The sequence below is a fragment of the Anolis carolinensis genome, chromosome 1 (genome assembly GCF_035594765.1).
Source record: "Anolis carolinensis isolate JA03-04 chromosome 1, rAnoCar3.1.pri, whole genome shotgun sequence".
Classification (NCBI taxonomy): Eukaryota; Metazoa; Chordata; class Lepidosauria; order Squamata; family Dactyloidae; genus Anolis; species Anolis carolinensis.
Genome location: NC_085841.1, coordinates 71,148,548 through 71,173,772, shown reverse-complemented (window position 1 = coordinate 71,173,772; position 25,225 = coordinate 71,148,548). Strand labels below are relative to the sequence as shown.

The 25,225-nt window shown below is 38.5% G+C and overlaps 1 protein-coding gene across 1 annotated transcript in view; it reads left to right on the top strand.

Annotated features, from left to right (window-relative positions):
- Window positions 1-25,225, top strand: part of igf2r (insulin like growth factor 2 receptor) — a 100,652-nt gene that overhangs the window by 26,173 nt on the left and 49,254 nt on the right. The window contains exons 12-30 of the mRNA XM_062976611.1: window positions 638-778; window positions 1,955-2,101; window positions 4,525-4,662; window positions 5,518-5,659; window positions 6,829-7,006; window positions 9,049-9,164; window positions 11,317-11,482; window positions 11,767-11,940; window positions 13,038-13,139; window positions 13,732-13,833; window positions 14,175-14,337; window positions 15,385-15,552; window positions 15,692-15,835; window positions 17,499-17,677; window positions 19,111-19,198; window positions 20,895-21,113; window positions 22,428-22,561; window positions 23,934-24,031; window positions 24,523-24,659. Coding sequence (XP_062832681.1) covers window positions 638-778; window positions 1,955-2,101; window positions 4,525-4,662; window positions 5,518-5,659; window positions 6,829-7,006; window positions 9,049-9,164; window positions 11,317-11,482; window positions 11,767-11,940; window positions 13,038-13,139; window positions 13,732-13,833; window positions 14,175-14,337; window positions 15,385-15,552; window positions 15,692-15,835; window positions 17,499-17,677; window positions 19,111-19,198; window positions 20,895-21,113; window positions 22,428-22,561; window positions 23,934-24,031; window positions 24,523-24,659 — 2,736 coding nt within the window. The remainder of the gene's footprint in view (window positions 1-637; window positions 779-1,954; window positions 2,102-4,524; window positions 4,663-5,517; window positions 5,660-6,828; window positions 7,007-9,048; window positions 9,165-11,316; window positions 11,483-11,766; window positions 11,941-13,037; window positions 13,140-13,731; window positions 13,834-14,174; window positions 14,338-15,384; window positions 15,553-15,691; window positions 15,836-17,498; window positions 17,678-19,110; window positions 19,199-20,894; window positions 21,114-22,427; window positions 22,562-23,933; window positions 24,032-24,522; window positions 24,660-25,225) is intronic.

Here is a 25,225-nt window from a genome sequence, read left to right as displayed (position 1 = left end):
CTTTTAAGATTATTCTTCCACAGATCTTGTAAAAGTGGTTGGGCATCAGTACAAATCTTGCAATTCAGTTAATTCTATTCTATCAAAAAGCTTTGCATTATATTGTTTTTCTTCTGTGTGAGACTCAATGGCAATGTAGTGCAGTTAGTGGTGAAATACAAAGCATCAGAGCCTCTTTTCTGAATTTCTACATTCTAACTGCTGCTCAGTTCAGTATTTGCATGTCACATATTTAAGCAGATTCTTTTTCATAAACAAGACTTGTTTGACTATCGCAGAATTAATAACAAATTTTCAGTTTGTATCAATTGCTGAGTTTGCTTTTTGTTTATTAAAATAAATGGCACAAATGATAAGCTGCATTATAGGTTCTTAATAGAGGGATCCTGTATCTGGTTCTGAAAGATGATCTTATTGCTAAAAGTTTTAGCCGTTCTGGTTTTGCAGTTACTCAAAATAAAGTGCTACCAAGTTTTCTGTGTCCTGTTGGAGAGCTCAAGGGTGAATATATAAAGTAAATGTGAAAAAAACTAGAAATTTGTGTTATTTTTATAATGGCAATGCAACTTGAGAAAGATGGGGTTAGACAACTCCAAATAAAGGATTTTAAATTTTGAATGTAGTTTATTTCTTCTAGAGTCAGAACAGAATTGGGAGGCTGTAGATGGTAACCCTGTGGAAGCAGTAAGGAAACGCTTTTTCATCAATATCTGTCACAAAGTACTTCAGAAAGGAGGAGCAGTAAACTGTTCAAAAGAGGCATCTGTTTGCTCAGTTGGTAAGTAGATGATTGGACCCAGTCTCTCAAATAAACATAGTGCTTTTTATTTGTTTAGAGAAGTGATAAACTTTTATTTTTGTGTGTGCAAGGAGAGAGCAGCTGCTGTTGGACTTATGATCATACGTTTCAGGACTTTATGTACCTTTTATACCTTTTATGTATAAAGTCACCATGTGAAAGGTCTAAGCCAGTGGTTCTCAACCTGGGGTCCCCAGATTTTTTGACTACAACTCCCAGAAATCCCAGCCATTTTACCAGTAGGATTTCTGGGAGTTGTAGGCCCAAACATCTGGGGACCCACAGGTTGAAAACCATTGGTCTAAGCATTTGGTACAATCTGTGTATCAAAGACATAATGCTTTTGGGATCCAGGAGCTTCCATCCCCTTCAGTATCTTAACTGGAAATATTTTGCAAGGCTCTATAAGCAGTTTCTCTATGTTGTATAATTGCAGTGTTAGAACGTTGCTGTTCTGGCAGTTGAAACTGTCAATAGACAAACTAATGATAAAAAATATAAAAGGACTGAGTCTTTTTGAGATGATTCTTCAGTGATGTCCGGGGAAATGTTGATGAACAGCAGATGCTCAGATTGGGCATGGTAAAATTTTCCATATATGGATTTTCATTTTTTGCATTCTTGCAATTTTTTTGCTTCCCATCTATTTTCACAATAGAATGTAACCCTTGTTTTTGTTTCAAATGGTTGTTTAATTTTTGATAACTGTATTGAGAATTACCTTCTTCCTTCTTTGGATAGCTTCCATAACTTTAAAACTTTTTTTCATTACAAATTATTCTTAAGAATAAGAATTCAAATACATAGCCCTGTTAGTCTGGAAGATTAATATGCGAAGTGATCTTGTAGGGCCTTAAGAGACTGTTGGTAACAAAAGCATTCGTAGACTAAGTCTATATTTTCAGATGCAAGAAGAAGTAGATTTAGTCCATGAAAGCTTATGTTATCAACTTAATTCTCTCAGATTTGAGGTGCTATAAGATCGCTTAGCATACTCCTAGAAATAAGGTCACAAAAAAAAAGAAAAAGAAAAACATCTCATAAATTTGAGTCTTTCTTGAAGTAGACTTGAACTGTGTTTTACTTGAATTTAGGCCACAATATTTTTCCTTTAATGTAAGTATCATTTTTTCCTATTGGTACATTTCTTTTTAGATAAAAACAATATCACAAAGAATCTTGGCACCTTTATGTCTCCCCCCACAATTGTTGGAAAGAAGATCCAGCTACTCTATTCAGATGGTGATGAGTGTAGACCAAACAAGAGAATTGAAACAAGGATACTACTTATATGCAAGCCAGGTAAGTACTATGATTTTTGTTAAAGTCACGTTTGCAAGTACAGTCTCAAGTTGTTCAGTTTCATGGAGGTCATAAAAGTTGTGAAAGTTGCATTGGTTACTTTCAGAATTAGCTGCCTCTCCTCCAGTGCAGGAGATGGTGATTGTATGTTGCTTAGTATATAATTCTCAGAATATGTTTAGTGCATTATATAGTACATCTGCTGAGGTTTTTGCTTTCTTCTGTTCTGTCAAGGTAATTCTTTCAAGGATTGGGAAATTTCTTTTATGGACTTGTTATCCAAAAGAGTAATGTTCCTAAGCTTGGCTTTGCCCATGTCCACACCCTTGTCTTGACATATTTGTTTATCTGGATATCTGTCATGCCTGGGGCATGCAGATGCGTACTAGGGAGGAAGGACAGTACGTGGGTGTGGCCTAATTACTAAATGCTTTCCTGCATCCTGGCTTCTCTGAAAACACGAGAAGACCTTTTATTTTTACTGTTTTGAAATCGGTATATACACTTTTCTCTGGTTCTAGTATGCAGGGTTCCAATTGTTAAAACAATCTTGATGCAGAAGTGATTATCTTGTAATCACAGTAGTTATTACAAAATAAACAGATTAAAATTTAACAAACAGCAAAGACTCACTAAAAGCTTGGTGATTTTTTAAAAAAAGTTTTCCTCCTTAAACATATCAACGTGATTATTGAAACTTCTTTTTGGAGAATATTTATATATTTATTTAATTTATATACTGCCCTTCTCCCCCAGAAGGACCCAGAGCAGTCTTACACAATGGCAGAATTAGATGCCACATATAATACAAATGTTGTAAAACCAAACATAAAACACAATTAAAAGCCGGTATCCAAATCAAAACAATAAAAACCATATGACCATTTCAATAGCGGCAGTAGAATTGAGCCAAAGTCAGAGCCAGTCCATGTTCAACTTCATATTAATCTACAGAATCCATCAGGTCATATCAACCCATATCCTAGGATGGGCCAAAAGCTTGGCCCCACATCCAGGTCTTCAGCTGCTTCCTAAAAGACATGAGGGGGTTTCTCTAATCTCCCTTGGCAAGGAGTTCCACAGTTGCAGAGCCACCACCAAAAAAGCCCTGTCTCTCGTTCCCACCAACCGCACCTGTGATGGCGGCGGGACCAAGAGCAGGGCCTTACTCGAAGATCTTAATCTGTGGCACGGCCCCTAGGGGGAGATACGTTCTGAGAGGTAAGTTGGAACAGAGCCGTTTAAGGTTTTGTAGGCCAAAGCTAGTACTTTGAATTGTGCCAGGAAGCTAACAGGCACAGTTGAGATGCTGTTACCAAGGAGGTCTATATTTTAGGATGACTAGCCATGCTTCCCTCAGATACATAGAGCAAGGCCTCTGAATGCAACTGGTGTGCAGGATCAAGTAGGAGGGAGCAGTTGTTTGAATATTCTGGTCCTTACTCACTTAGGGCTTTATCAATAACAACCAATATTTTGAATTTTCCTAGAATAGAAATAGAAGGAATCATTTCAATATGATCCCAAAAACTACTTATTTTTACACCAGATGCAGTCTTCAACTGCAAAAATACCCCCACCTAGAATGCAATATAGTAGTGTCATGCGCATGTTTTGACTTACTTGTTTCTCTCCTTGTTGTGGGTAAATTGAAGTGAAATGTAGAAAATAAGAGTGCAGTTGCATTTTCCCACTTGACTCCACGTATTTTGGACATAATAATTAGGTTAAGAGGAAGTAGGTTATTATTGAAATTCACTAATCAGAAACAGTCTATACATACCAATTGTATGATGAGATTGGCTCTTCCTAACTTCCTCTGGGACCAAGTTTTTAGGGACTTTCCTTTAGGTTAGTTTAATCTTTGTGGGAACATACTCAAAACTTTGAAGAAATGAACAATAAACTGTCCAGAGCTTTTGGCAATTAGTATCAATGTATTTTAGACTATGAACATAGTAGTCTTACGTTCAAAATGTCAGAAGAACAACAAAACAGAATCTTCCCAGTGGTTTTCAGTCTTTGGCCCTCATCATATGTTGGGATTTCTTTCCCAGAACTCCTGTCTGCTTGGAGAGGGCTTTTTGCAGTTAAAGTCTGAAACATTTGAAGGACCCAAAGTTTGAAACCATTCCCTAACATTCCCTGACTACCTTGTCACACCTGTTAAATGCTTTATTACTGTCATTGGGGGCCAGGAGGGGGCATGGGCATACAAATATTTTGATTGTTCAAAAAGTTACAGTTTTTTGCTTGAGATAGATTAATCAGGAAATAACATGTTTGTCCTCATTCATAGTTTTCCTGGGAGATGGAAATTATTATTTTTAGGGTTATATTAAACAATTGGCTCTCCCGATGTAACAAGGTACTTGTATTGCTTCTAGTTTTCAGCAAGATTTTTCTGACTGTTCCCTTGCCAGGTGACCTGGAAAGCGCTCCTGTTTTGATTAACTCAGCGTATGATGTCTGCTTTTATGAGTTTGAATGGCATACTGCTGCTGCCTGTGTCCTTTCGAAAACAAAAGGAGAAGACTGCAGAGTTTCTGACTCGCAAGCAGGTAGCTTGTGGAAACAAGTTAAGCAGGATCTGGGATACAGAGTGTTGGTTTGTGTCAACCCTGATGGGCTTTTATTTGATTGATTTAGTTGCTTTGCCTTTGTAGCAAAGGCAGGATTGTTTTCACTTCTTAAAAATAGCAATCCAGTTTTAAATTTTCATTCCATTTCAGATTTGACTATAAAACCAGTTAAAACCTCATTTCCCCTTTCCCGTCTTTTTTATAGTATGAATAGTTTTTTGGGATTTATATGAATGACTCCTGGTGCATAGCATAGATCATTGCTTGGGTGTTTTGCTAAGTATAATTACATAGCAATTGCAAACATTAAAAATCAGATCTTGCACATTGTTGTGCATCAGTGCTGTCATGTGTACCTTCAGCATCTGTATATACAAATACAGTAGAGTCTCACTTATCCAAGACTCGCTTATCCAACGTTCTGGATTATCCAATGCATTTTTGTAGTCAGTGTTTTCAATACATCGCAATATTTGGTGCTAAATTCGTAAATACAGTAATTACTACATAGCATTACTGCATATTGAACTACTTTTTCTGTCAAATTTGTTGTATAACATGATGTTTTGGTGCTTAATTTGTAAAATCATAACCCAATTTGATGTTTAATAGGTTTTTCCTTAATCCCTCCTTATTATCCAATATATTCACTTATCCAAAGTTCTGCCGGCCCGTTTATGTTGGATAAGTGAGACTCTATTGTAGTTTTTTCCAACACAGCAGAAGGAAACCTTTAAGCCATGCTTGTACAGCTTCCTTCTTGCGAATACTTTTTTAAAAATTCAAGTGCAGTAATAAACTGTTTACTAAACAAGGATTTTTATTTCTACTCAGGGTATTCTTTTGACTTATCACCACTAATGAACAAGATTTATCCAGTAAGCACAAGTGACTATACCTTTCAGATCAGTATTTGCGGCAGTTTGCCAGACTCATTTTGTGGGTCAAAGTCAGCAGCATGTCAAGTAAAAAAAAGGTATGTTGCTTGTGTGGTTTTCCCTCTTGTAGTGTGGGCCTTTCAAAATGTCTTGTAACAGTTACTTAGACTGCAGTTCTGTACAGACTATCTTGTTATTACCTGGTAGTAAGTATCACATAATATTGGAATATACTTCTGAATTACTATGATGAGTATTGTCCAAAGCTTTCATGGCTGGAATCATTGAGTTTGCTGTGAGTTTTTTGAGCTATATGGCTATGTTCCAGCAGCATTGTCTCCTAACTTTTTGCCTGCCGCTGTGGCTGGTAACTTGAGAGATTTTGTTGGCAGTGAGGCAAGTGGAGTATATATCAATGGTTCTTAGCCTGTGGGTCACCAGGTATTTTGGCCTACAACTCCCAGAAATCCCAGCCAGTTTACCAGCTGTTAGGATTTCTGGGAGTTGAAGGCCAAAACATCTGGGAATCCACAGCTTGAGAACCACTGGTATATATACTTGTGGAATGTCTAGGGTGGGAGAAAAGGCCCTTGTCTGCTTAAAGCAAGTGTGAATGTTGCAGTTAGCAAGCTTGAGTTAGCATTTGAGTAGCCATTAAGTTTGCAAAGTCAATCAGTGAGGGTATCTGCATAGAGCCTGACCTTTGTTGCCTCTGTTTGGGAGGTGTTAACTGGCTCTTGATGGCTTGTTGTCTGGAGTTCTCCTGTTTCTTAGTGGTGTTTAATATTTACTATCTTAATTCTGTTTTTTAATACTGCTAACCAGATTTTGTTCAGTTTCAGAGGATGCCTCCAGGCAACAAAGACCAGGCTACTTTTATGCATATACCCTCACTGATTTTCTTGTGCGTGTTTCATCAGCTTTTGTAAAGCAAACCGGTTTCCTTTATGCGATTTTTAATATATATATATATCATTTACTATGTACATTTTTGTCATTTCCCCCCTCCATTGAGCTCAAAGGTGTGTGGATCTCCTTTTATCTCCACCTTGTCCTCCTAGCTATCCTCTGAGGTCAGATTGAGCAAGTATCTGGCTTAAGGCTAACAACGTGTTTTATAGGTCATTGGGGATTTGAACTTGGATCTCTCATGTCCCTATTAGACATTGTAATTACAATGGCAGTCTACTCTTTTGGAGAAAAATGTATAAAGATGTTTTGGTACATGTTGATATCAGTCTGAAGTTGTGTTCATATCTGCTTTTAGTGGTACAGACAAATGGAGTTTGGGGACCCCCAGTTCTGAGCTCTCCTATTATGATGGAATGATTCAGTTGAACTATCAAAATGGCACACCCTATAACAATGCAAACCACACACAGCGGTCTACTCATATAACCTTCCTGTGTGATCGTGAGGCAGGGCCAGGAATACCTGAATATCAGGTAAGATTCCTTCTCCTTGTTTTCCTCCTTTCCATTGAATTTTCAAGCCATCATGCAATTCTAGGAGTTTTAATCTAAAGTAGTAGCATTATTAAGATCTGAATTAAGGTCATGATGGTTCAACTCCACAAATATTACTGTAAAGGGAAAGGAAACAGTTCAAAAGTACACAATGCCACTTCATTTAAAGTTTTATATGGTAGAGTCTCAGTACTGCCAAGGTTTGGTCTTTGATAACCAGTATCTAGTTTTATCATGACGTATGGATATCTCTTTATCACGAAGTGATTTATATTATAATACTTCTGTAAAGTATGTTTGCAACAGATCTGTACTTTGTAGTGGTGGAAGGATCACTGTACCTGGATGGATAGATTAAAGGCTTTTGTTCAGAGTATTATCTTATATTGTGTACTTATAATTCTGAATATCAGTACAGATTCCAGTGGGCTTCTTGTATTTGTGCTTTTATGTGCCAGAAAAAATGTGTGTTAATAAAGCTCTGCTTTTCTGCCCCCCTTTTTGGATAATTTTATTCAAAGAACTAACACAAAATCTACAGACAGACATAAAAAAACAGGAATACTAAACATAAGACACAATACATGGGCAAAAAGGTAGAAATCGCACCAAAACCCACACTACGCTACAACCATTAAACGTTGACTACGTATAGATTTAAAATGCCTAACCTAAGGGCTTTACATTCTCTGCTTAGTGGTTTTATTCCCTCAATTACCTCAATTTTCCACGCCCATTAAAATAAAGTAAAAAGTCTTTTCCCTATATATAAAGCTCAGTTTCTTATTGCCTCAGGGGGTGTGCTTGCTCCATCAGTGTTATCATGTACACAAATTATCAGCCACTGACAGAAGGGACAGAGTTTCATCTATGCTGACAATAGTGCCATCACTGCTTGAGCAGGGAGCTTTGAAATGGTTGAACATAAGTTCTTTGAAACTTTAGATGTTCTTACTGTCTATTACAGGAAAAAAACCCAACTGATTCCTAATCCATCTAAAACACAGGTGTGTGTTTTTCATCTTAAGAACAGACGAGCATCTCGAGCTCTGAGGATTACCTGGGAAGGAATCCCACTGGAGCATTGCAGCACACCAAAATATCTGGGAGTTACCCTGGAATGTGCTCTGATTTACAAGAAGCACTGCTTGACTATTAAGCAAAAAGTGGGTGTTAGAAATAATATACAAAAGTTGACTGGCATAACCTGGGGATCACAACGAGACACAGTGAAGACATCTGCCCTTGCATTTTGCTACTCTGCTTCTGATTATGCATGCCCAGTGTGGAACACATCTCACCACAGTGGATGTAGCTCTTAATGAGACATGCCACATTATCACAGGATGTCTATGCCCCACACCACTGGAGAAATTATACTGTTTAGCTGGTATTGCACCACCTGACATCCATTGAGAAGTAGCAGCCAACAGTGAAAGGACCAAGGCAGTGACATCTCTAACCCATCCCCTGTTCAGATATCAGCCATTATGATAATGCCTCAAATCAAGAAATAGTGTTCTAAGGTCTATAAGGATACTTGCAGGAACACCTCAACAAGCAAGAGTCCAAAAGCGGCAGACTAAAACCCAGAATCTCGAGCCATAGCTGATATTGAATGAGAGACTCCCTCCTGGGCACACCGAAGACTGGGCTACTTGAAAGGCACTGAACAGACTGTGCTCTGGCACCACGAGATGCAGAGCCAACCTTAAAAAATGGGGCCACAAAGTGGAGTCCACAACATGCAAGTGTGGAGAAGAGCAAACCACAGACCACGTATTAAAATAGAGTCTGAGCCCTGTCACATGCACAATGCACACCAGAGGCACTCCAAGTGGCCAGCTACTGGTCAAACGACATTTATATAATGCCAAGTTTTTAACTTTGTGTTTTTAAATATACAGTATTATAAGTGTACCCTCGGTTGGCTTCTGACATGATAAATAAATAGCTTCTTATTTTTCAAAACTGTAAGGTTCTCCAGCTTTAATTTGGTTTTGTCTTTATGTGTAACTTAGGCAGAAGACAATTTCACCTACAACTTCAAGTGGTACACTCAGTATGCTTGTCCAGAGATACCCATAGAGTGTGTTGTAACTGATCCTCAAACCATGGAGCAGTATGATCTTTCAAGGTGAGCAAAACAGACAGTGTCTTTTAAGTACAAAATGACAGAGGAAATGGTCAGTTAATAAGTACGTCCTGTCCAGAGTATGTGTTTATGTTAGAGTTTGTGTATTTCGGGCATTTTTACCTCGCCTTTTTCCATTTGGATCCAAGGTGGGTTACAACATAATTGAAACATCATCCTCACATAAACCATTCATAAAACAAGACGTAAAAGTAGTTAAACCCATAAAAAGTAATAAAAGCTATAAAAGGTGGTAAAATTAGATTCAATAAAATCCATCTCAAATTCCCAAATAGCCACAGAAGCAAGGACTCAATAAAATTTATTACAGGCTTTGTTGCAAAGGAAAGTCTTCGCTCATTTTTGTAAGACATCAAGGAGGGGGCTGCTCTGATTTCTTGTCATTTAATGTTCCAGACTTGGGGGATATATGGATTATAGATGATCGGGCAGCCTCATTAGTCAGGGTAAGATAAGCAGTATATTTTGGATGTCATAAAAGAGCACCAACTTTAAAAAAAATTCATTTGTGGGAATGTTATGAATGTGAATTATATGAATTTCAGCAAAGGTCTCAAGAGATTTTGATCAGCAAACTTATTCAGTATGGAAAGATGGAAACGCTGTCAGATGAACCCATCACTGGTTGGAAAACTATTATCAGAATCATCCTAATTGGCTGTGCTTCAAATTGAAAAGAGGTCTTGATCTGTCCTAAAATCCTTACTCATTTTTATCAGTAAGTTAGATGATGGGATGGAAAAAATCCATATCAAATTTTCAGATAATATAAAACTTGCACGGTTAGCTAACACTGGAATAAAATTCAAAAGAACTACAAGAAACTAAAATAAAACTGAACTGCAATTGATAAAATGAAATTTAACATAGAAGTGACTTTTTCATTCAGGCCATGAAAACCAAATACACAGGTATAGGATGAGGTTTGAGAGAACTGCATGTAAAAAGATCCTTGGTGCTTATTCTCAAGTTGAATGTGAACTAGCAGTATGATGCTGTAGCAAAAAAAGCAGATTCTATTTTAACCTGTATTAATTCAAGCCTTGTAAGGAGCCCCGGTGGCGAAGTGTGTTAAAGCACTGAGCTGCTGAACTTGCAGATTGAAAGGTCCCAGGTTCAAATCCCGGGAGCAGAGTAAGCACCCGCTGTTTGCTCCAGCTTCTGCCAACCTAGCAGTTCAAAAACATACCAATGTGAGTAGATCAGTAGGTACCGCTCCGGTGAGAAGGTAACGGCGCTCCATGCAGTCATGCCAGCCACATGACCTTGGAGGTGTCTACGGACAACGCCGGCTCTTCGGCTTAGAAATGGAGATGAGCACTAACCCCCAGAGTCAGACATGACTGGACTTAACATCAGGAGAAACCTTTACCTTTACCTATTAATGCAGGCTAATTGGGGGGAGTTATAGTCCACTTATATTCAGAGCTGGAGAAGTAATAGTTCACATAGGGGAAAATAATAGTTCACCTATAGTCAGGACTCATTGGATCTGAACACTTGATTTAAAGAAGGATCTTGACAAATTAGAGCAGGTTCAGAAAACGGGAAGGAGGATGATAAGAGGTAAAAAGAACAAGGCATATGAGGAAATGTTGAAGGAACTTGGCCATGTTTAGCTTGGTGAAGAGAGGGCTGATAGGTAACATGATTGTACTCTTGAGGTTCCGCAAGGGTTGCCACAGAGAGAAAGAGACAGGCCTGTTCTCTGCTCCTCTGGAGGCTAGGACCAGGTCTGATGGTTTGAATTCATAGTAGAGTAGATTTTGATTAGACATTTAGAAGGAACTTCTTTACAATAAGAGAAGTCAGCGGTGGAATCAATTGCATTGAGGTCATAATAAGCTTTGGAAAGAGACTGAATAGCTACTTGCTGGAGATGCTGTGAATGTAGAACCCTGCACTGAGCTAGGGGTTGGACCTGATGACCTATTGCCCTCCTTCCAATTCTGATAGTATGTCTCTTTCTAAATCTGTGCTTTATGATGTTCTGAATGTGTAGTATTCTTGCAGTAGTATGAGATGAATAGAGTGAAAGGTTGCAATATATTCTGAATGATTGATCCTGATAATTTTAACATTATTAAATATGAGGGGATATGTGTGAGCTGAGGTTTGTTTTTTATATTTTCAGTTTGTCATTATTTGGAGACAAAAGTGAAAATTGGTTTGCAATGGACAATTCTGAGCCAGATAAGCGCAAAAAATACTATATAAATGTCTGTCGGCCCTTGAACCCTATTCCAGGATGTCATAGATGGGCATCAGTCTGTGAAGTGACATATCAGGGTGGGGAAAGTGTGAGTATATCCAGCTCATGAAAAAAACTGTAAATTGAATCTCATATTTAGAACTTTGAAATCTCAAGTTCTTTTCCTTAACCCTTTACATCTTCTGTATCTGATTTTGGTTGTAATTTTATAGGCAAGGTGTTAAATTTCCTAAAATAAGATTGAGTTTCATCTATCATTTTCATTTCAAAACATGATTCTGCTTATTTTGAAACAATGATTGAACATGAAACCTTACTTTGTTTAATTGAACAATATTTGCCTCAGGAATGACTTTTGTTTTTTCATTTCAGTCAGGTTCTTCAGTTTCTAATAGTAACTTGGGGATTGCTAGAAAGCGTCCCATTATTGAAGGACATGGTAGAATCCTTTTGAACTATACTGATGGCTCTTTGTGCACCAGGCCAGATAATAAGAGTGTGCCTTTCTCAAGCCTCGTCCATCTCTCCTGCTCCAAAGGAACTCTTGTAAGTAACTAGAGTATCACCTTCTCATCCTCCTGTGACATTTATTTATTTATTTATTTACAACATTTCTACCCCGCCCTTCTCACCCAAGGGGACTCAGGGCGGCTTTTGTTTCACTGAGATTGGGATTACAGGGACATTTCTACAGACCAGCAATTTAAGAAGAATTTCAATGCTGTCTAATGACATAAGTATGAGCTGTTTTACAAGACAGATATAGATAACCAATGCTGTTTGAAATGATTTTAATAATTACCTGATGCAGAGTAGGAAAGTACAGTTCATGGGCTGGATGCAGTTTTAGGGCCCACCCTTGTGGCTCCTGATATCCGTGATCTGAGTTATTCCACAGCCCAACAGCAACAGCAACAACTAAATCTCAGTGCCTTGATTGTTAGACCTGTTCCTGGGGTTATTTGGGGTGCTAGTTCAGAAAATTGCATTGGATAGACCACATTTCTAGTTTGTTAGATATAATTATCATGATTTCTTATAGGTGAGCAGATGACGACTGGAAGATGGCATCTGTATCTCAAAAACTAAAGTGGATAGAGCTAACATTTGAGGCACCAAAATATGTTGACCAGTATTGTTTTTAAAACTAGCATAATTTTGTGCTGGCAGGCCCTGGTCAATCAGCCAGGACTATCAGCCATGCTGGTTAAGGCTGATGGGAGTTGCAGTACTACAATATTTGTGGGCACTGCATTGTCTATTACAGCCCCCAGTTTGAATTTGACCATTTTTAGAATGGTTTCCTACATGAAATCTGGTAGTATTGTTTGGAAAGTACTACATCTTGGGAGCTAGCCTTGGGGACCTATATAGTGAAAAAGTGTCCCACCATGTTTGAGTACATATTTGATCCTTTACTGTTCAAAATGTCACATAATTTTATAAAGAGATGCAGTTGGCAATAAATCAGTGTGAATATGCTGTTCTTCTTGAATACCTGTTTGCCAGCACAACAGGTCTTGCCGTCCCAAATTATTGTGTCCAAAAGACAGCAGACTCTTAATACACTTATGTAGTGCTTTGTGAAGGTGGTCTATTTCTTCATTCTTTGCTGTAACTTCCTGATCTCCATGTATTTCCAGAATAGCAGCCCGAGATTCATAGAGGTTAAAGATTGTGTTGCTACGTTTTTGTGGGAGACTGAAGCTGCTTGTCCAGTGACGACAACAGAAGGTGATGCACAGGTGAGGTGTTAGGGAACATGTCTGTGCTCATCAGGTTCCCATTAATGCCTCACAGTTCCTCCCTTGCCCCTGAACTTTTTAGCAATTCCAGATCCATGGCTGGAGGACCATTCCCATCCAGAATCCCAGTTCCTATCAGGAAGAATATCATCCTGCATGTAAACCTTCACACATGTGTGCGGCAGAAGTGGAACTAAGAGTCTTTATATCTCCTTCCTTCTGAATAATTTTAAATTGAGAGTAACACTTGGAAATCCTTTTCTTCTTAAAGACCGTGTCATTGGAAACTTTGTTTTACCTCATGATTGTAGAGGAATGGGACATAGTATGTATGGTCTATGTGGTGTCAGATGTAGGAAGAGCAGAATATAATTCAAGAGTGCTTATCCAACCATTAGTACTGTGTGGACACCAGTAGTTCTGTTATTATCAAATGCTGTTGCTTGCCTGTCCACCCCCCTCTTGCTGACCTCCCACTTGCCCTCCCAGAACAAAAATTGTGCTACATAGTGTAATTGTTCTGAGAATGCATTTCTTGTCTTAATGTGTTTCTTTTTGATGAAATTGTTTCCTTCTGTTTGTTTTGCTGCAGAGCTGCTCTGTGAAGGATCCCAACACTGGATTTGTATATAATCTGGAGCCATTAGCTATAGATGACGTATATGTAACCGTTGGAATTGGGAAGACCTATATGGTATTTTTTTTCTTTTCATAGTATAGATCATTGTATTCTTAAGAATGCAAAATTAGTAATTTCAGTTGGATATTTGTAAACAAAGCAAGTCACATCTGAATAGACAAAGAAGGGTTTTGGCTTAGCAGTAGGGCATGTACTATATGCATACACAAGCTCATAAATTCAGTCTCTAGGCTCTCCAAGTCAGGGCTTTGGCAAGTTTAGGTCATTGTACACAAGTGAACAAATGAACATGGGTCTGTGATGGAAAAGGCAGGACCTGAAATTGTGCTGTTTTGCTAGTGAATGGATTTTCTGTAGGCCAACAAATTTAATACTGGTTGTGTTACTTCTTTTAGATGAACATATGTGGACCAGCAAAAGGATGCACAGCTAAAAGTACACCTGCAAATGATTCTATTGGTGGATGTGAAGCAGAGAATCTGGAACACATTCGCTTGGTGAAGCTTAATAAAACTCTTCAACTTTCTACAGAAGGATACCTGTCTCTTACATACAGAGGTAGCTTTTTTGTTCCCTAAGGGTTTTTTTTTAAATATTGTGGGCCCTTGATATCCACTGTGGTTTGGTTTCAAGATACCCTTTGCATTCTAGACTAATGGACATGCAAGTCCTATTTTATGTAATACTTCAGTAAAACAGTGTCCCTTATATAAAATGACAAAATCAAGGTTTGCTTTTGGGTTGTTTTTTCTTTTATCATTTTCAAGGCATTGAAGATAGAATTCATGCATAAAAATCTGTGGATACTGAAAACCTATAACACCGGCTGCAGGCAGTTTCAGGTTGCTTTGTTGCTTAGGACAGTGCTTGCCATTTCAATACCTAGCTTCAAAGCTGTGGAATAGCTTTGTAAAATGTAGTTCACTTACAAGCAGCTGTGAGTTTTAAGTAGACCTCATCCTTTATGACCATGGTAATAGGCATTCAGAGAGACTAAAAAGTGATGCTAATTGTTTACTCAGCACTTTATTTACCATTAGGTCCATGCTGGAGTTTTTCCCATAGTCTTTGTTGCAGGCATTATGGCTTCTATCATCCAGAGTACCTTTTCATTGGCCATCCCCAAGACCATGGAATGACCTGCTGGAAGAGCTCTGGACAGCTGAATGAGCTGTCAAAATTTAAGACACAAGTTAAGATGAATCTCTTCTGGCAGGCCTACCTAGTAAATTCTGAATTATGAGTTTTGAATTTACATACTATTACCACTATATGTTGATTTGTACCTTGTGTTTGATGGATGTTTTTATAATGATGTACTTTCATCTATGTGTTTTATCATATGTATTTTATGTTCCTGGCCTTGAGCAGTTAGGAGAGGTGGGTAACAAATGAAATGTATTATTGTCATCATCTAACTGCCACATACATTGCACTGATATCCTTCATTAGAGGTCTTTTACTGTAACTCTGAGAAACCAAACAATTTATTTGGTGATACAAGTACCACAAGAATAAGGACATAGCTGAGACCATGTACAAATACAATGAAATGTAAAGACCTTCTTGAATACCTTGACTTCACACTTTATTTTCATTTTTCAGGTCCTAATGATACTTTTACTGTTACCTTCATCTGCAATGAGTCCTATCCTGGAGAACTCACATTTGTTCATGAAGAGATTAATTCAGCTCTAAGGATTCATGATACGTTCTTTGAATTTCACACAGCCCTAGCCTGCCCACCTGCACCAGTTGACTGCCACGTTACTGGTAAGTAAATGCAAGTGAGATTATGACTTCTGTAGAAAGATCATTGGTGTCTGAAGAATAGAATGTTCTGAGGAATAACATGAAAAAGCAGTAGCAAAAACAGTAATCAAGCATTGTATTATTTCTTATTTGTTTAAAGATTCTGCTGGCAATGAATATGACCTGAGTGACTTGAGTAGAGATAACAAGCCATGGGTTGCCTTGGATACATCTAAAGAGGCAAAAACAAGAACTTTCTATCTGAATGTTTGTAAACCCCTTCCATACATTCCAGGATGCCCAGGTAAGTGTAATAAATTCATTCAAATTTGTTCACCTTTTCTGGGGGCATTTTAGTACAATAGGTTACAATAAACAATAATGTGCAGTAGGCAAGAGTATTTGGAATTCACATAATTCCATGCAGGAGCATCTTCTCATAAAATTCTGTTTAGTTTAATTTGCAACATAGAGGCCTTCCAAGTATTAGTGAATTTAATAAAACAATTTCTGAATCTTGATTAGACATAAAAATGGTGATGGCTGCATATAATATAAAGTAATTTTGAAACAACTAATCTTCTCATGGAAATAACGATGTGCAATAGATTTTCATGCAAAATAACTTATTTGTTCATTTTATCATACCTCTGGAATAGAGCTTTAAAATCAGGTTTTATACTTTACTAGGGAAGGATGAGAATTTATATGGTGGCTGTTAGTGGGTGGTTTATAGCAGTGGTTCCCAACCTTTGGGCCTCCAGGTGTTTTGGACTTCAGCTTTCACAGTTTATTATTACAATTTATTACAATATTTATATCCCGCCCTTCTCACCCAACAGGGGACTCAGGGCGGCTTACAACAAAACACACATATAACAATTGTACAATGGTAAGCTGGCTGGGATTTCTCGGAGTTGAAGTCCAAAACACCTGGAAGCCCAAAGATTGGGAACCACTGGTTTATAGTGAACTACTGAACTATATATTTATTTATTTACATACTTACTTTATTTATACCCCGCCTTTCTCCCCGTGGGGACTCAAGGCTTCTAGCAACCAGACAATTTGGTTACAGTTTAAAGCAAAGTGAATATAAATTTGAAAAAAAACCCTTTTACATAGTACTCTGTGGATTTAGGTTAAAATACAGAGAAAATATAATAAATACAATTAAAATTACTTTTTAAAACCCACCCAGAACATCCCCAGGAGCTTGCCCCTCATCATCCCCCAAATGCCTGCTGGCAGAGAAAGGTTTTTACCTGCCTGCAGAGGCAAGCAGGGATGTGGCCATCCTGGTTTCTCTTGGGAGTGAGATCCACAATCTGTTAGCAGGCACCAAAAAGGCCCTCTCCCTAACAAACACACTAGTGTGGGTGGTGTGACAGGGAAGGCCCTCTTTAGTTGATCATAGATGTCTGTCAGGTTTGGAGAAAGAGATACAGTCATTCAGATAACCTGGACTGAAGCCATATAGGGCTTTGTAGGTCAGAACCAGCACTTTGAATCGTTCCTGAAAATGTGTTAGCAGCCAGTGGAGCTCTTGCAAGAGAGTTGTACACTCCCTGCAGCCACACCCAGTTAGCAATCTGGCTGCTACGACTATTATACCTGTACAGTGGAAAATAGTTCCAGCTATGGGACTACACTTGGCTGCCAGCTGAGTGAAAGCTCATAGCTGGAAAGGGGGCAGGCTCAGGATGGGTGAGGCTTCACATGCTCACGCATCCGCCCTCTTTGCATAATTGTTTCACTCGAGTCAGCTAAGGGTGTAACTATTATGCGAAGAATACTAAGGGTGCCAATTTTATCACCCTGAAAATGAGAGTGCAACTATTATGCAATGATGACTGTTATGCAAGGAAATACAATATTGACGAATCTTTGTTCTTGCATGCAAAATTGATGAATGGCTCTGGTGGCGATATTCAATTCATTCTTTTTGGTTTTTCTGTTGCTTGCAGGAGGTGTAATAGGGTCTTGTATGAAATCGGGTGGTAAAGGTCAGAATCTTGGTATGATTCAGATAAGTCCTCAGGCTGCCACAGATGGCTCCCTTAGTATTGTGTACTTGAGTGGAGACAAATGCAGAGGTACCCAGCAGTACTCAACTCGTATCATCTTCCAGTGTGATCAAGCTAACGTAAGTTGTGTGTTTTGTTCTAAATACTGATGTCTTTCCATGTAATAATTTGACTGCTTTGAGCAGCCTTGCAAGCTATTTGAAAGTTCGTCATCTATCGTTTACATCGTCCTACATAACTGTAATGTGAACCTCAGGTTTTCTGCACCTTCAGACTTCCACTTTACGAAGAGAGATGAGCTGTGCTTGTGTATAGTACTCTTCCTGATTAGTAGTATTCTGCAGTTATAATAAATAATAATTGTAATAACAATTATTGCATCTGTGCACAGAGTTAGGATATTGCTATTTACTTGCTCCCTCAGTTGCTTGGAAGTTTTCTATTTATTGGGACAAAGAAGACCATGGCAAATTAGAAGGTAGACTTAGATACAGTATTTTTACCCATTCTCTCATCTGGCAAGAGCTGGAGACTTTAGAATTCACAACAGTGTTTTATCATTCGTACTGTGATACAGAGATTGACAAAATTGCCTTTTTTGAAATGTTGTTCTAAGAATTCCTTGACTATTGTGGCACTGATCCATTTGTGACTTCAAAAAGATTGGGGAGCATCACAAATTTCATTTTACTCAGGAAGTATAATAGCTTCCTTAAAAACAGGGCAGCAATACTGATTTTTTCCTATTCTGTGTGCAAGGATACGCAATTGTTGCAGTGAATATCGGCACCAGTTCTTTCTTCTTGTTTAAGATTCCAGTATATATGTGTGTATTTAGCACTTTCAGTTAGAATGGTTTTGTGTGGTCAGTTCAACCTGTGGGAAGCTGTCTTATTTTTTCCTGTACCCTGACAGACAGTGTCATGAAACATACCATAGGATCTTGTGTGAAATATGGCAGTAAAGATTCAGGACTAGTTCCATAGATGACAATTGTGACATGAAAACTTGTCAGTATTGACCAAGAGTTTGGTTAACTGCATCCCACTCCAAACTCAGTGGACAATGTCTTCCCATTTTCAAAACTAGGCTTGACTTTTTTTTTCCTTTTTTTAAAAGATATTGTTTGGACCTTAAACAGGTAAACGAAAGGGAAATAGTTGACTCTTACCTGACAAAGCTGCTGCAGTGGAGATTGAGAGAACTCACAGTGGGGACCCTGCTGCATGTCATTATATCTGACATTTGATGCTAGTTGAGCAGTTACTCCCATCACCACCCTAAATCATTTGCTGCAGTGGGCTCATAGGGGAAAAAACTGCTTATGTCTGAGGTGGAGCTTAATATTTCCCCCTTTTCATTTTCATAAAATAAAATATATATTCCTCATTATATTAAGCATCTGATTCAGCCAGTAGACGTCTCTTTGTTTCTCAGATTTTCTCAGCAATGATACCAGGGGATTCTAGACAGAGCTGTAATAAGAAGGGTATCAATAGAATTTCTTGTAGATGTCAAACAGCCAGCGTAAGTCTTTATCTTTATGTTTAAGGGATCACCCGTGTTTCAACATGAAGAGGATTGTGAATTCGTTTTTCTCTGGAGAACAGTAGCAGCTTGTCCTTTGCATAGAGCAGAAGGCAAGTATGAGTGCTTGAAAAATTATTTTCTATAAAGATAATTAAAAGTACTGGGTTGCTGTGAGTCTTTCGGGCTGTATGGCCATGTTCCAGAAGCTTTCTCTCCTGACTGTTCGCCCACATCTTCACAATCTTAGAGGATGCCTGCCACAGATCTGGGCGAAACGTCAGGAGAGAAAGCTTCTGAAACATGGCCATACAGCCTGAAAGACTCACAGCAACCCAGTGATTCCAGCTATGAAAGCCTTCAGCAGTACATTAATTAAAAGTATATCACATTTGGGATACAAGAGGAAAAGTCCATTGCAGAAAGTTTCTGATTTGAGCCATCTCTCTCTTTATCTCCTGTCAACTATAATTCTGGATTACAGTTTGAAAAGTTACTTTTTAGTCAAAAACTCTTAAGAATCTTGCAGCTATCATGGCCACATGAAGTACAAAATAGGTTGGACATGTGAAAACAACTTATTAATTTGCAAGAGTATAACAGCTGTATGTAGTTCAACAGTTTCTGCAGGCAGACATTTCACAAAAGTTTGAAATTGTAGCTTAGGTGGAAAACATCTGGATGTGCATTCCAGACCAAAACATCCTCCACAGCTGATAAAAATCCAAGAGGATCTTTCAAACTTTATGTGTAGCAGTTGTATAAGCTTGGAGTCTGGCATAGTCCAGACTCTAGGATACATGTACCCCAATGTTCTTTGGTCACATCATCCCCAACCACCCAATTCTTCAGATCAAAATGCCCCCAAGACTCCTAAAGGGCATGGGGGCAGTTGGAGCCCCCTTTCGTTAGGCGGGCTGACTTGGAAATGGTCAGTCTTAATATTAGAAGAATTGTTATCAGCCTTTGCCTAGCTCTTCATAGTTGGCCATGTCCACTCTGATATTCTGACCATTGGTACTTTGAACCCATCTGATGGAATAGACTAAAACTTGATTTTAATTTTTATGGTTTTTAGTAGGGTTGTATATTTTGTTTTATGACAACAATATGTCTTATATTGGCATTTTATAGAATCCAGGTCAAAATCCATCTTATCCATGGCAACTGTGTAGCAGAACTGGCATCATGCCCACTAATTGGGAGGCTTGAAATATATATATATTTGCAAAATGACAGAACTTTACTGAATCTAAAAGGACAGTAAGATCTTTGAGCCAGAGAAATAGCATTATCCCAGTGGTTCTCAACCTGTGGGTCCCCAGGTGTTTAGGCTTTCTGGGAGTTGAAGGCCAAAACATCTAGGAGCCCATAGGTTGAGAACCACTGCACCATTTGGTCAAAAATTAAGTTTTAAAATAGCTGAATAAATTTGGTAGGCATCAAGAGACTAATAGTAAAGGTACCAGCTCTACGTCTTTGAGGAAAGCCTTACAAAATCATGTTGCTACCACTGAGACATCCCTTGCACTTAGTGCTCAGTTGCTTCTTCTTAAACATTGTACCTTTCCATAGTTCATGTGCATTATTTTTCTTTTACGAAAATTTCTTTTGATGATTAGTAACATTGCAGTGACATGCTAATATATACGTAAATTGTTGTTTGACTATCTCAAGTCAGTATTCTGTTTAGGGAAATCATTCTTTCATTAGTTAAATAGATCTTGCTGTACAATTGAGCATAAAGTGTTGTATATGTAAGGTGAATCCTACGTTTTCTTTTTTCTTTTACCTTTCTGAATCTTTAAGGTGATAACTGTCAAGTGAAAGACCCAAGATATGGTTATGTTTATGACCTGAAGTCACTTAGTGGGACAGATATAAAAGTGAGCACTGATGAATATGACTACGTCTTCAGAGTCTGTGATGGACTACCAACAGGAATTTGCAAACCACCTAACCAAGCTACTGATATTGTGTCTTCATGTCAAATTAAGAAGCAAACCCCAACTTTTAAGAAAATAGCAGGTAAGGCTGTTTTGTCTACTATTGGACATTATTTCTGTTCTGTGGCTCCTTAAGGATAGAGATGAATCAAGGTGTGTTACAGGAACACATTTACTTTCCTTTTAATAATAATTTACCTGTTTAGTCCAGTGCTATAGAGGGGTTGTTTTTGGGCATTGTACCATTGTTAGAATTTTTAGGTGCTAGTGTAAGAGTAAGAGCTTAGAAGAAGTAATATTTTGGACTATGGTTATGGGAATTCCTGACCCTGTATGGAATTGGCTGTGCCACTGGAGGATGTTGATAGTTGTAACCTTCCTCCCCTCCATTTCCTAAATCTAAAGCAACAGGAGAACTCATCATTTGCTTATAACCCAAAAATAGCTCATTTGAGTTGATCTTCGTCAGTGGGGTTGTCAGTAATATATTTCAGTGAAAAAAACCTTACACTGTAAGTCTTACTCACATTCTATCTCACATTCACAATTAGCTAGAGACATTTCCTAGCTAATTTCCCACCTCTATCTCAAGCTCAGTTGATGAAAACGAGAGAGAGAGAGAGAGAGAGCTTTCTCCGTGGATGTCTCTCAACTCTGAAACTCCTTGCCCAGGGAAGCCATAAAGGCCCCCTCCCTGCTGTCCTTCCAGCGGCAGGTTGAAACCTTTTTATTCAGGCAGGCTTTTAAAGAAGAAGGTTTTTAAGATAGTGAGGGGCTGCTATGATTTTATATGCTTTTAATGATGTTTAATATTTGTATATTTTAAGTTGCATTCCAATGCTTTTAGTTATGAGTGACTTCGAGTTTCTATATGGAGAAAAAAAGTGGGATATAAATAAACATAATATAATTATAATAATTTACTGAATAAATAAATCAGCATTTGGAAGGCTTGCTAAACAAGCTGATTTCCCTTTTTGTAGATTAAATCTGAAGCATTTTCTGCAGAGTCCACAGTAAACATTGCTAACATATTGGTGTAAATGTGTGATGCTCAGAAAACTTGTATACTGTTCCCAATTTTTCATGACCCCAAGATTGAGCTAAGGGAATCTCATTTGGGACCAGGACCCACAGTTTAAGAAGCAATACCTTGGAGAACCTAGGGATGAATATGGTTTATACACCCTGATGAAAATAAATTTATTCCTTTGTCCTTTTAAAATGCAGCTCCCTTGTTAGTCTTAGGAAACTGGAGATTCACAGAGAAGTAAAATAATCCTGTTTCTTATGTGTGCCAGCTTAGATTTTTTAGTGAATATTATTAGTGCCAGACTGTATTCTTTTTATGTGTGTGTGTAACTTAATTTAATACACTGACATATTTTTCTGTTAGGTTTGCAGACAACAAAACTGACATTTGAAAATGGATTAATCAAAATCAATTACACCAGTGGAGAGACCTGCCACAAAATATACCAGCGCTCAACAGCCATATTTTTCTATTGTGATTCCCATCCAAATTTGGAGGTAAGCCAAGTACAAGGTGACTCCTTCTCAATTCATCAAATGTGATTATATAAATAAATAAATAAATAAATAAATAGTATGCCAATATTGCTGTATATGAGAAGATGAGATAATTGAGCCTCCAGTGTTTAGGAATGCATATGGCCATCATACTGCTGTTTCCGGGTTGGCTGGGACTGATGGCATTTGGAACAAGAGAGCCATGTTTTACACAGCCATGTTTTACACAGACTGTATTCACATGGAAGGTGAAAGACTGACTACATCTCTGGAATTCAGGTGTCATGTTTACATAGAGGGCCTGTTCATGATCAACTTAATAGATGTATGTTGTTTCCTCTCTATTATTTTTTATGTCATCATGTAAATAGGCTCATAGTCTTCTTCACTCAGGTTACTGAGAACTTACAGATATTAAATCTATGTGTATACATAGGGCTTTGGGAATTTCAATAGAAAGGAATAAGGGCTGCACTTTCTTCATACCTGCCTTATTTTTTCTTCAAGGATGGAGAAACTGTAGCTGTCTGGTTGTCACGGGTACTTCCAGATACCCATCATCTCCAGACAACATAACTAAGGGCCAGGATTGATGGGAAATAGGCCAGAAATATCTGGGGGCACCAAAGACTCCACACACATGTTCTTCTTGTCTTCACTTGTGGCAGTGGTAAATGGTTGGCTTGGAAGGAAGGAGCAAAGAGGATGAGGTCTGCTTCTCCTATGAAAGGCATCTTAATAATAAGACATTATTTATATTCTGCCCTATCTCCCTGCAAGGGGTGGGGGGAGAGGCTCAGGGCAGATTTAGAGTCTTCAAATTCTAAAGGTTTGATCCAATAAAGGCAGTCTGTAGGACTCTATACACGGCACTACACTATGTTTTTCTCATACAATAGGTGTATTTCTAGTGCTAAGAGAGAGTGACTGACCCAAAGTCACAGAGTAAATTTTGTGCCTCACACACAGTTCACTTGAACGTAGATCTCCTAAGCTTGGGAAGCACTCCAGCAGTTACATCATTCTAGCTTTTTTATGGCTTCCTTAAATAGTATCATCATAGTTACAGACACAATATGTTCAACAGGAAAGCCTGCTCAGGGAGAAATAAGCACAGCAACGGCAGAAATGCTTGAATTTTTGCCATCCAGTGAGAAATGTCAAGATTTGTACGGCACAACAGTCCATCCAATATTGGTGCTAGTTGACTGGAACAGTCGTTTATTTTAACCTGCATTGTGAATAACTACTGTTTTGTCTTCTGTCACTTGTTTAGAATAATAGATAGGTTGAGCTGTGTTTTTCCAGACTGAAGTATGTTATGTAGGATTGCATTTGTTAACAGAGTTCTTTTGGGTCTTTGTTTCCTTAGCCAGTGTTCCTGAAAGAAACTGAAGATTGCACCTATATGTTTGAATGGCACACTCCTTTGGCATGCCCACCTTTCAGATCAGTTGACTGCTCCTATAAGTAAGTTGTGTTTTTCCAGATGTTGAAATAAGTCTTGCTGTACATTTAAAAGCAATCGGGGCATTGAAAATTTGGCTTGGGTTCTTTTGTTAAGACTTATTGGTGCTCTTCTACTGTTTCTTAGTAGTTTTCAAATAGATCTTCAGTTCCCCAGTGGCGAAGTGCGTTAAAGCGCTGAGCTGCTGAACTTGCAGACTAAAAGGTCCCAGGTTCAAACCCCGGGAGCGGCGGGAGCGGCTGCTGTTAGCTCCAGCTCCTGCCAACCTAGCAGTTCGAAAACATGCCAATGTGAGTAGATCAATAGGTACCGCTCCGGCGGGAAGGTAACGGCACTCCATGCAGTCATGCTGGCCACATGACCTTGGATGCTGGCTCTTTGGCTTAGAAATGGAGATGAGCACCAACCCCCAGAGTCAGACATGACTGGACTTAACGTCAGGGGAAACCTTTACCTTCAGTAAATTTATCATGTTTCCTTTGCTTTGTTCCAGAGATAGTGCTGGCAACTCTTATGATCTCTCTTCTCTGACACGACACAAGGAAAACTGGGAAGCAATTTCGAGAACGGATTCTGCAGTGAAATATTATATCAATGTCTGCAAATCTTTAGTGCCATATCAAGGAACAGGTAGCTACAGTAGTGTCTGAGTATGCTTTTTACCTAAAACATTGTGAGAAGGACTGTGTGGATTTCCGAATGACTGTCCACCATCTATATATATAAAAGAGTGATGGCATCACGGCGACTCACAAAATAACAAAAGTACAGGCCCCGCAACCTCGAAATTTGACAACACAACCCATCATCCATGCCTCCAGATTGATACAACAAAAAGAAAAGAAAAACAAAGTCCTAATTAGAGGGAGAGCAATAATTTTTTTTTTATCCAATTGCTGCCAGTTTAGAGGGCTAATCTCTGCCCACTTCGTCTCCTAGCAACTAACTCCTAGCAAACCAAGGGACAGCCAGGGTTCAGTTAGGGGACAGGCAGACTTAGGCTATCTAATTTTCACTGGATTATATGGCAGTGTAGACTCAAGGCCCTTCCACACAGCTATATAACCCATTTATAATCTTATATTATCTGCTTTGCACAGGATTATCTTGACTCCACACTGCCATATAATCCACTTCAGTGGGCATTTTATACAGCTGTGAAGAAGGGTCCTCATATAATCCAGTTCTAAGCAGGT